The sequence below is a fragment of the Pecten maximus genome, chromosome 10 (genome assembly GCF_902652985.1).
Source record: "Pecten maximus chromosome 10, xPecMax1.1, whole genome shotgun sequence".
Classification (NCBI taxonomy): Eukaryota; Metazoa; Mollusca; class Bivalvia; order Pectinida; family Pectinidae; genus Pecten; species Pecten maximus.
Window position 1 is genome coordinate 29,651,265 of NC_047024.1, and position 16,104 is coordinate 29,667,368.

Here is a 16,104-nt window from a genome sequence, read left to right on the forward strand (position 1 = left end):
AGTGTTATGAAATACACGGAAGTCATTCTGACCAATACACTGTCGCACTAACCGCGGTAATCACTTCGACGTCATAGTGGCGGTCACATGAGTAATGAGATTGTCTGACGAATACCACTAATATACCCGGTATCTGTCTAGTAGTTTATATGAGGGGAATAACATGTGAGCTGCTAAGTGGGAATCTATCCCGAAATGTTCCTTTGTGGCTTGCAGCTGTTTCGAATGCTTCATGACAAGACAACACACTTCAGATGTATGGACATTTAAGGAATTCTAAAATTTTGTTTTCAAGATTCTCAGAAGGCACAAACAAAAAACAAAACAAAACCCGAAAGATATTAGATTAAACTGACTAATTTTTGTTTTCAAACTTATAAAATTCTATGATAAATGTATTTTATCGAAATGACCTTAGGACTTACATGGGCTTTTTACCAGTACTCCACATATACATATCCAAGAGGTAAGAGGGCAGCACTTGATTAAACAGCACGTTGATATCATGCCATAACCTACAAATTAAGTTACGTGTTGTTACTACACTTTTCAAGTCTTAATTGATATACTGTACCTTGTTATTAATTTTTCCTTATTAAACCATGTCAAAGATCGACTAAATACATAAATTAGAAATAAAGCAGTATACGTTTAAATATTATCAACGAATGACGTCATAAGCCGTTGAAAAATTTTGTCAATGTCTCAATCTCTAAAAGATCAATGAAAGCCATTCGGTGTAGTAGTTTTTCTCAGTAAGAAACACTGATATTCCTTAACACTTATTTAAATTTGATCAACTATTTCAACATTGGATCTAGTTTTCAAACTATATCAATATATAAAACAGGCGTACTCACACACATTTTGTAAACATCAGGCTTGGTACTCTGGTGACTGTATTGAACGGGTTCTTTATGGAGTATCGTCTTGTGTAGATCTCTGAAGGAAACATGTAACACTACTATATATACAACTGTATGATAATGTAGGAGACATGTAACACTATATATACAACTGTATGATAATGTAGGGGACATGTAACACTATATATACAACTGTATGATAATGTAGGAGACATGTAACACTATATATATAACTGTATGATAATGTAGGTGACATGTAACACTACTATATATACAACTGTATGATAATGTAGGAGACATGTAACACTATATATATACAACTGTATGATAATGTAGGTGACATGTAACACTATATATACAACTGTATGATAATGTAGGGGACATGTAACACTGCTATATATACAACTGTATGATAATGTAGGTGACATGTAACACTGCCATATATACAACTGTATGATAATGTAGGTGACATGTAACACTACTATATATTTACATTCCTAATGTGGTTTGCTGATATGAACATACCAAGTGAAAACAACAAACATATGACCATGAATACACTATGAAAACCGTATGAAAACATTGTCTCTCGTGCTGATTTCCACACATAACATCAGAAAAATATCAATACGCTTGAAAAATAGTCCTCGTTTCATTTCCGTAAATTATATTTTGTTTGTAATATATTTACATAAATTAAATCTAATTTAACACAAATTATTGTATTCGTTGTTATTTCATGTCTTGTTTTAAATAACAAGCAAAAAATAAATAAATAAACTACTGCAAACTGCGGAGCGGAAGGACACGGTAAACGATGGTGCATAGACGGGATCTCTCGGCTGTTCTAATAATTTGGCGTTTCGTCGTATACATGACAAATTTCTCTTTTTAATAAAATTTTTCGTTTTCTCGATAAAATCTTTTTAAAAAAAGGTTATGTAAATATATGAATTGAATAGATTTTTTTTATTTTCTATAACTGTATGATAATGTAGGGACATGTAACACTATATATACAACTGTATGATAATGTAGGTGACATGTAACACTATATATACAACTGTATGATAATGTAGGGACATGTAACACTATATATACAACTGTATGATAATGTAGGTGACATGTAACACTATATATACAACTGTATGATAATGTAGGTGACATGTAACACTATATATACAACTGTATGATAATGTAGGGGACATGTAACACTATATATATACAACTGTATGATAATGTAGGTGACATGTAACACTATATATATACAACTGTATGATAATGTAGGGGACATGTAACACTATATATACAACTGTATGATAATGTAGGGGACATGTAACACTATATATACAACTGTATGATAATGTAGGTGACATGTAACTACTATATATACAACTGTATGATAATGTAGGGGACATGTAACACTATATATACAACTGTATGATAATGTAGGGGACATGTAACACTATATATACAACTGTATGATAATGTAGGGGACATGTAACACTATATATACAACTGTATGATAATGTAGGTGACATGTAACACTATATATATACAACTGTATGATAATGTAGGTGACATGTAACACTATATATACAACTGTATGATAATGTAGGTGACATGTAACACTATATATACAACTGTATGATAATGTAGGTGACATGTAACACTATATATACAACTGTATGATAATGTAGGGGACATGTAACACATATATATATACAACTGTATGATAATGTAGGTGACATGTAACACTACTATATATACAACTGTATGATAATGTAGGTGACATGTAACACTATATATACAACTGTATGATAATGTAGGGGACATGTAACACTATATATATATACAACTGTATGATAATGTAGGGGACATGTAACACTATATATATATACAACTGTATGATAATGTAGGTGACATGTAACACTATATATACAACTGTATGATAATGTAGGGGACATGTAAACACTATATATACAACTGTATGATAATGTAGGGGACATGTAACACTATATATACAACTGTATGATAATGTAGGGGACATGTAACACTATATATACAACTGTATGATAATGTAGGGGACATGTAACACTATATATACAACTGTATGATAATGTAGGGGACATGTAACACCTATATATATACAACTGTATGATAATGTAGGTGACATGTAACACTATATATACAACTGTATGATAATGTAGGGGACATGTAACACTATATATACAACTGTATGATAATGTAGGGGACATGTAACACTATATATACAACTGTATGATAATGTAGGGGACATGTAACACTATATATACAACTGTATGATAATGTAGGGGACATGTAACACTACTATATATACAACTGTATGATAATGTAGGTGACATGTAACACTATATATATACAACTGTATGATAATGTAGGTGACATGTAACACTATATATACCACTGTATGATAATGTAGGGGACATGTAACACTATATATATACAACTGTATGATAATGTAGGGGACATGTAACACTATATATACAACTGTATGATAATGTAGGGGACATGTAACACTATATATACAACTGTATGATAATGTAGGGGACATGTAACACTATATATACAACTGTATGATAATGTAGGGGACATGTAACACTATATATACAACTGTATGATAATGTAGGTGACATGTAACACTATATATACAACTGTATGATAATGTAGGGGACATGTAACACTATATATACAACTGTATGATAATGTAGGGGACATGTAACACTATATATATACAACTGTATGATAATGTAGGTGACATGTAACACTATATATACAACTGTATGATAATGTAGGTGACATGTAACACTACTATATATACAACTGTATGATAATGTAGGGGACATGTAACACTATATATATACAACTGTATGATAATGTAGGTGACATGTAACACTATATATACAACTGTATGATAATGTAGGTGACATGTAACACTATATATATACAACTGTATGATAATGTAGGGGACATGTAACACTATATATACAACTGTATGATAATGTAGGTGACATGTAACACTATATATATACAACTGTATGATAATGTAGGTGACATGTAACACTATATATACAACTGTATGATAATGTAGGGGACATGTAACACTATATATACAACTGTATGATAATGTAGGGGACATGTAACACTATATATATACAACTGTATGATAATGTAGGGGACATGTAACACTATATATATACAACTGTATGATAATGTAGGGGACATGTAACACTATATATATACAACTGTATGATAATGTAGGTGACATGTAACACTATATATATACAACTGTATGATAATGTAGGGGACATGTAACACTATATATACAACTGTATGATAATGTAGGTGACATGTAACACTATATATATACAACTGTATGATAATGTAGGGGACATGTAACACTATATATACAACTGTATGATAATGTAGGGGACATGTAACACTATATATACAACTGTATGATAATGTAGGTGACATGTAACACTATATATACAACTGTATGATAATGTAGGGGACATGTAACACTATATATACAACTGTATGATAATGTAGGGGACATGTAACACTATATACAACTGTATGATAATGTAGGGGACATGTAACACTATATATATACAACTGTATGATAATGTAGGGGACATGTAACACTATATATATACAACTGTATGATAATGTAGGTGACATGTAACACTATATATACAACTGTATGATAATGTAGGGGACATGTAACACTATATATACAACTGTATGATAATGTAGGGGACATGTAACACTATATATACAACTGTATGATAATGTAGGTGACATGTAACACTATATATATACAACTGTATGATAATGTAGGTGACATGTAACACTATATATACAACTGTATGATAATGTAGGTGACATGTAACACTATATATACAACTGTATGATAATGTAGGGGACATGTAACACTATATATACAACTGTATGATAATGTAGGGGACATGTAACACTATATATACAACTGTATGATAATGTAGGTGACATGTAACACTATATATACAACTGTATGATAATGTAGGTGACATGTAACACTATATATATATACAACTGTATGATAATGTAGGTGACATGTAACACTATATATACAACTGTATGATAATGTAGACTATATATACAACTGTATGATAATGTAGGGGACATGTAACACTATATATACAACTGTATGATAATGTAGACTATATATACAACTGTATGATAATGTAGGTGACATGTAACACTATATATACAACTGTATGATAATGTAGGGGACATGTAACACTATATATACAACTGTATGATAATGTAGGTGACATGTAACACTAATATATACAACTGTATGATAATGTAGGGGACATGTAACACTATATATACAACTGTATGATAATGTAGGGGACATGTAACACTATATATACAACTGTATGATAATGTAGGGGACATGTAACACTATATATATACAACTGTATGATAATGTAGGTGACATGTAACACTATATATACAACTGTATGATAATGTAGGTGACATGTAACACTATATATACAACTGTATGATAATGTAGGTGACATGTAACACTATATATACAACTGTATGATAATGTAGGTGACATGTAACACTATATATATACAACTGTATGATAATGTAGGGGACATGTAACACTATATATATACAACTGTATGATAATGTAGGGGACATGTAACACTATATATACAACTGTATGATAATGTAGGGGACATGTAACACTATATATATACAACTGTATGATAATGTAGGGGACATGTAACACTATATATATACAACTGTATGATAATGTAGGGGACATGTAACACTATATATATACAACTGTATGATAATGTAGGGGACATGTAACACTATATATATACAACTGTATGATAATGTAGGGGACATGTAACACTATATATACAACTGTATGATAATGTAGGGGACATGTAACACTATATATACAACTGTATGATAATGTAGGTGACATGTAACACTATATATACAACTGTATGATAATGTAGGGGACATGTAACACTATATATACAACTGTATGATAATGTAGGTGACATGTAACACTATATATATACAACTGTATGATAATGTAGGGGACATGTAACACTATATATACAACTGTATGATAATGTAGGGGACATGTAACACTATATATATACAACTGTATGATAATGTAGGTGACATGTAACACTATATATACAACTGTATGATAATGTAGGTGACATGTAACACTATATATACAACTGTATGATAATGTAGGTGACATGTAACACTATATATATACAACTGTATGATAATGTAGGGGACATGTAACACTATATATATATACAACTGTATGATAATGTAGGTGACATGTAACACTATATATACAACTGTATGATAATGTAGGGGACATGTAACACTATATATATACAACTGTATGATAATGTAGGGGACATGTAACACTATATATACAACTGTATGATAATGTAGGGGACATGTACACTATATATATACAACTGTATGATAATGTAGGGGACATGTAACACTATATATACAACTGTATGATAATGTAGGGGACATGTAACACTATATATACAACTGTATGATAATGTAGGGGACATGTAACACTATATATACAACTGTATGATAATGTAGGGGACATGTAACACTATATATATACAACTGTATGATAATGTAGGTGACATGTAACACTATATATACAACTGTATGATAATGTAGGTGACATGTAACACTATATATATACAACTGTATGATAATGTAGGGGACATGTAACACTATATATATACAACTGTATGATAATGTAGGTGACATGTAACACTATATATATACAACTGTATGATAATGTAGGTGACATGTAACACTATATATACAACTGTATGATAATGTAGGGGACATGTAACACTATATATACAACTGTATGATAATGTAGGGGACATGTAACACTATATATATACAACTGTATGATAATGTAGGGGACATGTAACACTATATATATACAACTGTATGATAATGTAGGTGACATGTAACACTATATATATACAACTGTATGATAATGTAGGTGACATGTAACACTATATATATACAACTGTATGATAATGTAGGGGACATGTAACACTATATATACAACTGTATGATAATGTAGGGGACATGTAACACTATATATATACAACTGTATGATAATGTAGGGGACATGTAACACTATATATATACAACTGTATGATAATGTAGGGGACATGTAACACTATATATATACAACTGTATGATAATGTAGGTGACATGTAACACTATATATACAACTGTATGATAATGTAGGGGACATGTAACACTATATATATACAACTGTATGATAATGTAGGGGACATGTAACACTATATATACAACTGTATGATAATGTAGGTGACATGTAACACTATATATATACAACTGTATGATAATGTAGGTGACATGTAACACTATATATACAACTGTATGATAATGTAGGGGACATGTAACACTATATATATACAACTGTATGATAATGTAGGTGACATGTAACACTATATATATACAACTGTATGATAATGTAGGGGACATGTAACACTATATATATACAACTGTATGATAATGTAGGTGACATGTAACACTATATATACAACTGTATGATAATGTAGGTGACATGTAACACTATATATACAACTGTATGATAATGTAGGGGACATGTAACACTATATATACAACTGTATGATAATGTAGGGGACATGTAACACTATATATATACAACTGTATGATAATGTAGGGGACATGTAACACTATATATACAACTGTATGATAATGTAGGTGACATGTAACACTATATATACAACTGTATGATAATGTAGGGGACATGTAACACTATATATACAACTGTATGATAATGTAGGGGACATGTAACACTATATATATACAACTGTATGATAATGTAGGTGACATGTAACACTATATATATACAACTGTATGATAATGTAGGGGACATGTAACACTATATATACAACTGTATGATAATGTAGGTGACATGTAACACTATATATACAACTGTATGATAATGTAGGTGACATGTAACACTATATATACAACTGTATGATAATGTAGGGGCCATGTAACACTATATATACAACTGTATGATAATGTAGGTGACATGTAACACTATATATACAACTGTATGATAATGTAGGGGACATGTAACACTATATATACAACTGTATGATAATGTAGGGGACATGTAACACTATATATACAACTGTATGATAATGTAGGGGACATGTAACACTATATATATATACAACTGTATGATAATGTAGGGGACATGTAACACTATATATACAACTGTATGATAATGTAGGGGACATGTAACACTATATATACAACTGTATGATAATGTAGGAGGCATGTAACACTATATATACAACTGTATGACAATGTAGGGTGACATGTAGACTATATATACAACTGTATGATAATGTAGGGGACATGTAACACTATATATATACAACTGTATGATAATGTAGGAGGACATGTAACACTATATATATACAACTGTATGATAATGTAGGTGACATGTAACACTATATATACAACTGTATGATAATGTAGGTGACATGTAACACTATATATACAACTGTATGATAATGTAGGTGACATGTAACACTATATATACAACTGTATGATAATGTAGGTGACATGTAACACTATATATATACAACTGTATGATAATGTAGGAGGACATGTAACACTATATATATACAACTGTATGATAATGTAGGGGACATGTAACACTATATATACAACTGTATGATAATGTAGGGGACATGTAACACTATATATACAACTGTATGATAATGTAGGTGACATGTAACACTATATATACAACTGCTATGATAATGTAGGTGACATGTAACACTATATATACAACTGTATGATAATGTAGGTGACATGTAATACTATATATATAACTGTATGATAATGTAGGTGACATGTAACACTACTATATATACAACTGTATGATAATGTAGGTGACATGTAACACTACTATATATACAACTGTATGATAATGTAGGGGACATGTAACACTATATATACAACTGTATGATAATGTAGGTGACATGTAACACTATATATACAACTGTATGATAATGTAGGTGACATGTAACACTACTATATATACAACTGTATGATAATGTAGGTGACATGTAACACTATATATACAACTGTATGATAATGTAGGTGACATGTAACACTATATATACAACTGTATGATAATGTAGGTGACATGTAACACTTATATATACAACTGTATGATAATGTAGGTGACATGTAACACTATATATATACAACTGTATGATAATGTAGGTGACATGTAACACTACTATATATACAACTGTATGATAATGTAGGGGACATGTAACACTATATATACAACTGTATGATAATGTAGGTGACATGTAACACTATATATATATAACTGTATGATAATGTAGGTGACATGTAACACTATATATATACAACTGTATGATAATGTAGGGGACATGTAACACTACTATATATATAACTGTATGATAATGTAGGTGACATTTAACACTATATATACAACTGTATGATAATGTAGGTGACATGTAACACTATATATAAAACTGTATGATAATGTAGGTGACATGTAACACTATATATACAACTGTATGATAATGTAGGTGACATGTAACACTACTATATATACAACTGTATGGTAATGTAGGGGACATGTAACACTATTTATATATACAACTGTATGATAATGTAGGTGACATGTAACACTACTATATATACAACTGTATGATAATGTAGGTGACATGTAACACTATATATACAACTGCATGATAATGTAGGTGACATGTAACACTATATATACAACTGTATGATAATGTAGGTGACATGTAATACTATATATATAACTGTATGATAATGTAGGTGACATTTAACACTACTATATATACAACTGTATGATAATGTAGGTGACATGTAACATTACTATATATACAACTGTATGATAATGTAGGGGGACATGTAACACTATATATACAACTGTATGATAATGTATACGTAGGAGACATGTAACACTATATATACAACTGTATGATAATGTAGGTGACATGTAACACTACTATATATACAACTGTATGATAATGTAGGTGACATGTAACACTATATATACAACTGTATGATAATGTAGGTGACATGTAACACTATATATACAACTGTATGATAATGTAGGTGACATGTAACATTATATATACAACTGTATGATAATGTAGGTGACATGTAACACTATATATATACAACTGTATGATAATGTAGGTGACATGTAACACTACTATATATACAACTGTATGATAATGTAGGGGACATGTAACACTATATATACAACTGTATGATAATGTAGGTGACATGTAACACTATATATATAACTGTATGATAATGTAGGTGACATGTAACACTATATATATACAACTGTATGATAATGTAGGGGACATGTAACACTACTATATATATAACTGTATGATAATGTAGGTGACATTTAACACTATATATACAACTGTATGATAATGTAGGTGACATGTAACACTATATATAAAACTGTATGATAATGTAGGTGACATGTAACACTATATATACAACTGTATGATAATGTAGGTGACATGTAACACTATATATACAACTGTATGATAATGTAGGTGACATGTAACACTACTATATATACAACTGTATGATAATGTAGGTGACATGTAACACTATATATACAACTGTATGATAATGTAGGTGACATGTAACACTATATATATATACCACTGTATGATAATGTAGGTGACATGTAACACTACTATATATACAACTGTATGGTAATGTAGGGGACATGTAGCACTATTTATATATACAACTGTATGATAATGTAGGTGACATGTAACACTACTATATATACAACTGTATGATAATGTAGGGGACATGTAACACTATATATATATACAACTGTATGATCATGTAGGTGACATGTAACACTACTATATATACAACTGTATGATAATGTAGGAGGCATTTAACAGTATATATATATATATATATATATATATATACAACTGTATGATAATGTAGACTATATATACAACTGTATGATAATGTAGGGGACATGTAACACTATATATATACAACTGTATGATAATGTAGGAGGCATTTAACAGTACTGTATGCAAAACTAATCTTCGTTCACTAGAATATTTTTGATATTTTATTTTCTCTGTCTATGCATATGTATTTTTCCCTTATTTTACAGAACCTTTAATTTGTCCTTCATAAGAACGTTCTCCAAAGCAAGGAAGGCTAATGGTTTTGTCCCTTAAACAAGGCAAGCATAAGTCTATCAAAGTAGTATGTAAACCAGGCATTGTCCTCACTTCATTTTAGCAGTGGTAGTAGTTTCAGGAATAGGTTTGTTTATAAAGCATTGTTGCCAGGGTCGAACGTGTCTTTTCCGCCACCATGTGATGCCGTGTTTCACGATAAAACCGCTAACGGAAACTTCCTCTTACTTACGATTGCTTGATACTTTATTATCACCCTGAAGTACGATGACCCGATATATCTCACAAACTATTTTTTCCGGAAAGCACTCGTGTGGATATTTCATTATGTGTGTGTTTAATTTATCAGTATAATAAAAACGTGCATTTTATGGTTGCTTATACACTGTGATGTGAACAGAACTATTGGGAACCACTCGCACATCTGAACTGAGAACAAATGTCACGATTTCAAAATATATTTAACATATTCAAGACTCTAGATGTAAGTAAAAGAATATACATTGCGTTCTTCAATAGAAGTGTATATCGAACCCGAGGCTATATGCATTTTCATTTAATAGATAAAAAAAAAATCGAACTTCACGTACCCATCTCTCCCCACGTCAAACTGTTGATGGATCCCGTCGTACAATTGAACACTTTCATTTCTTTTGGACTAAAAATAGAAATGATTCCGTTAGTTTTTCATGATTCCTGTTGAAATTCTTACATGTAGCTGTCATTAATGTTTTGACGTTGTACTTGTGAGTGTAATCATGGACTGTATGATCTTATTACTTGTAATTAAGACACAATCGTCTTCCATGTGACTACCTGTATTTGGAAACGGCGCCGACTTACCTGTGATTGATGGTATTGGAATTGTCCTAACTGTGAATACCTGTAATTAAGGTCTGATATTATCCATATCCGTAATTAAGACTTAAGGAATTATTACCTGCGAGTACCAGTGTACCAGGCGACTGCTATCATCATACTACATGCCATATCGACAGGGATGATATCTGAAACAGCACGCCGATCCCCTCGCATCACTCGCAATAATCCTGTCCCTAGCTGTGGAGATATAACACACATCAAATTACTAACACGTTCTTCTCTTTCGTGTTGAGGATATTAATCAACCTGTTATATCCCACTACATGATAGTATATTCTTATTTTATCTCTATTAGGGGTACTGACTAGAATAACATTATCTGCTTCTTCCTTTAAAATAATTTGGAGATCTGTCTTTTCTGATACAATGTGCACTTCTTCAGCAACATGTGCACCCCTATGGGTCTTCCAAAAGGCCGGGTAGGTTTTCATACATGGGTACAAATTGTGCTGAGCGATGCCTGTTACACACCCGTACTTGGAAATACTGTTTATATGACATCGTTATCCCCTGAATAATTTGTAAATAGTGAGCTTTGAATCGGCGACCCTTACTGTGTGAACGTGACGCCAATCACATTGGTTCAGAAAAGGAGCGATTGGGACCCATTGTTTGTTGAATATTATGTTCTCTTCACTTGGACAGAGAAATACATACTTCCGGTCAGAAGGAAACGCTTTCGCGTGCTTAACCGGAAGCTACATACGTATGCATGATAACCGGTGAGGTTTATACGCCAAGGGCAGCGAAATGATACTAAAAAGGAAATGCATTGTTTTTGTTCTTTGAACAGTTTAATGCATCTCGCAGATATACCAACATGTCAATTATATTGTAGCCGTCTTCATCAATTTACACATAACTCATGCTTGTCACATTTTAATTCATTTAATATTTCTTTTGAAATCCTACACTTGGAAGTTATGCAAGTGTAAAATTTTAATTTGTAAAATTTATTGAATTATGGGTCTTTTGTACCTCTCCACCATGTTTTTGACATTTCTTTTGACCCGCTTCTCGTTTTGGTCGCCTCCCTAAGCATCACTGAAGAGTCCTAGAGGGACGAAACAACTGTTTCGTGCAGATAATTAATTTTCACTCTAAGGTATCTAGCTATCAATTTGTTTTTAAAGGTGCTAATATCTATAGTCTTTTGTCCATCCGAACGGTTTTAATTAATTAGTTTCGAGAAAAACGTAGAAAAGCAATATTCCCTTTCTTGACGGTAAAGAAGTCCAGATCTTCTTCATAGAACTGTTCAGAACGCTTCGATGAGGTGTCCTGGTATAACGTGCTCACCGATAGGAAAATACAACTTTTATGGCTCGTGCCCCGACCGGGCCTCCAACTCGCGATCTACGGCACCTAATCGCCTAGCCAGAAGTACCACTTACCGCTTAAACCACTTCACCACATCCACGTTTTAACGGCGCAGTGATTACTGGCCTGTCACCCTGACATGAGCATAATGCCAAAGATGTGAACTGTGCACATATTACATATATTAAACACAGTGCTATTACGACAGGAAATTAAGATAATTTACCTTCGGATCAACAACATATAATGCATATGATACATTGTGTTGGAATTACATATAAACATACTGTAATAGTATATACATATTATGTTTTTCTAAACGTCTTTGTCTCTATAGCCTAGTCGATGTGTAGTTTCAACTATTATTCTAAGGATTAAACAAAATGCACACAAGATATTAGCACATTTAAAAGAAAATTGAGAGCTGGATACAGGAAAGACAAAACGAATAAAACCGCATAATACAGCTGTTCCGTCCTTTTAGGACTCATAAGTGTCGTTAGGGACATCATACAGCTGTTTCGTCCTTTTAGGACTCGTCAGTGATGTTAGGGACATCATACAGCTGTTTTGTCATTCTAGGACTCATCAGTGTCGTTAGGGACATCACACAGCTGTTTCGTCCTTTTAGGACTCGTCAGTGATGTTAGGGACATCACACAGCTGTTTCGTCCTTTTAGGACTCGTCAGTGATGTTAGGGACATCACGCAGCTGTCTCGTCAATTTAGGACTCATCAGTGTCGTTAGGGACATCACGCAGTTGTTTCGTCATTCTAGGACTCATAAGTGTCGTTAGGGACATCATACAGTAACTCCTTCTTCGGACTCGTCAGTGATGTTAGGGACATCATACAGCTGTTTCGTCCTTTTAGGACTCATCAGTGATGCCAGGGACATCATACAACTGTTTCGTCTTCTAGGTCTCCTCAGAAATGTTATTGACATCATGCAGCTGTTTCGCCCTTCTAGGACTCGTCAGTGATGTTAGGGACACCATAAACTGTTCCGTCCTTTTAGGACTCGTCAGTGATATTAGGGATATCATACAGGTGTTTCGTCCTTTTAGGACTCATCAGTGATGCCAGGGACATCATACAGCTGTTTCATCTTCTAGGTCTCCTCAGAAATGTTATGGACATCATGCAGCTGTTTCGCCCTTCTAGGACTCGTCAGTGATGTTAGGGACACCATAAACTTCTCCGTCCTTTTAGGACTCGTCAGTGATGTTAGGGACACCATAAACTGTTCCGTCCTTTTAGGACTCGTCAGTGATATTAGGGATATCATACAGATGTTTCGTCATTCTAGGACTTGTCAGTGATGGTAAGTGTTGATGTCTCGGAGGCAAACAAAAACTTGAAATAGGTTGGAAAAATGTCAAATTTGTGATAGGGAGGTTCAAAATACCCATAATTCAATGAGTTATTTCTTGGCAAAATTGTTTCGAAATCGCCATTGGCATCAGACACGAAAGGGGCCAATCATACGGAATGAGTTTGTACTGTAGACAGCCTTCAGTTTATCGTGTGACTCTTGACAACACTTGGAGCGGGATACGACTGGATCGGTAGCCAGATGACTGCCACCAGAAAATTGCCGTAAAGTGAAATCGACATCCTTGATTGACATACGAGCGGCAAAAACACAGTGTGAAACATATTCCTGCGGAAAATCATTACTTCCAGGACAAATATGAGTGATGCGGGTGCTGAAATTGGCGAAAACACAGACGGTATGGGGTCAATATTAATTATGGAGTATGCACTGCGTAGCAGCGATAAAGTAAGGGTAATTATAGAGGCAAAAATCATGTGTAGACGAAGGGTAGGCTATAACACATCCGTAGAGAATTATAGGTATTACACCATTCTGATCACTAGTAGTATTCCTACTGTTACGTACCACTGAAAAAACACAGATGATAATTTTTTGTTTCTCGTCAAAGACACAATACAAGGATTGCACACCATCTCATATCAATATACGTACCCTATCTTTGGAATATGCCCTGACACAACAGAGTTTATAGTCATCCGTTTGGTTCTAGACATAAATACCTGATCAAGCATTTGGCTGATGCATGATCTTGAAATAACCATGGTAAAAAGGTTAAGATGAAAACAAGACGTATTTACCATTTTTATGCCACCACGAGAGCCATTTTATCTTTATGTCAGTTATGCATGCTAACCTAACAGTGTAGACTAGTAAACAGGTATTATCTGCATGGTGGCTCGTATAAAACATTCCATCTTGCCAAGCCATATCTCGAGGGTGCTAGTCGTTTCGGTTTCAAAGATGGCCTATTTTACGGCCGCATTACAACAACAAAAAATGACAATATACTTACCGATGCCATGATACCAGTGGGGCCATTATAGTTATCCACCCAGCCCTAAAACAGTTAAATAGGATTGAATGCTGAAAGCATGTCTTATTTTCAGTTTACATTAGAAATGTGTTTACATATTATATTTAGTGTATAGAAAGTATATAGAGTAAATGCCTTACCTTAGTGACCAATAGTAGACGGTTTGCAAAGAGGAAAGGCATTTTTTATTTACAGAAATATTGCAAAAACAAGGATGGATAGTATTGCAACAGCTACTGATCATGTATACCAAGTTTCGTT

At 32.8% G+C, this 16,104-nt stretch overlaps 1 protein-coding gene across 2 annotated transcripts in view; it reads right to left on the minus strand.

Annotated features, from left to right (window-relative positions):
• Positions 1–16,104, minus strand: part of LOC117336216 (fatty acyl-CoA reductase 1-like) — a 59,623-nt gene that overhangs the window by 7,489 nt on the left and 36,030 nt on the right. For both annotated transcript variants that reach the window (XM_033896670.1, XM_033896672.1), the window contains exons 7-11: positions 15,823–15,867; positions 12,210–12,328; positions 11,860–11,927; positions 861–942; positions 426–515 (exon numbers count right to left, since the gene is read on the minus strand). In XM_033896670.1, coding sequence (XP_033752561.1) covers positions 426–515; positions 861–942; positions 11,860–11,927; positions 12,210–12,328; positions 15,823–15,867 — 404 coding nt within the window. The remainder of the gene's footprint in view (positions 1–425; positions 516–860; positions 943–11,859; positions 11,928–12,209; positions 12,329–15,822; positions 15,868–16,104) is intronic.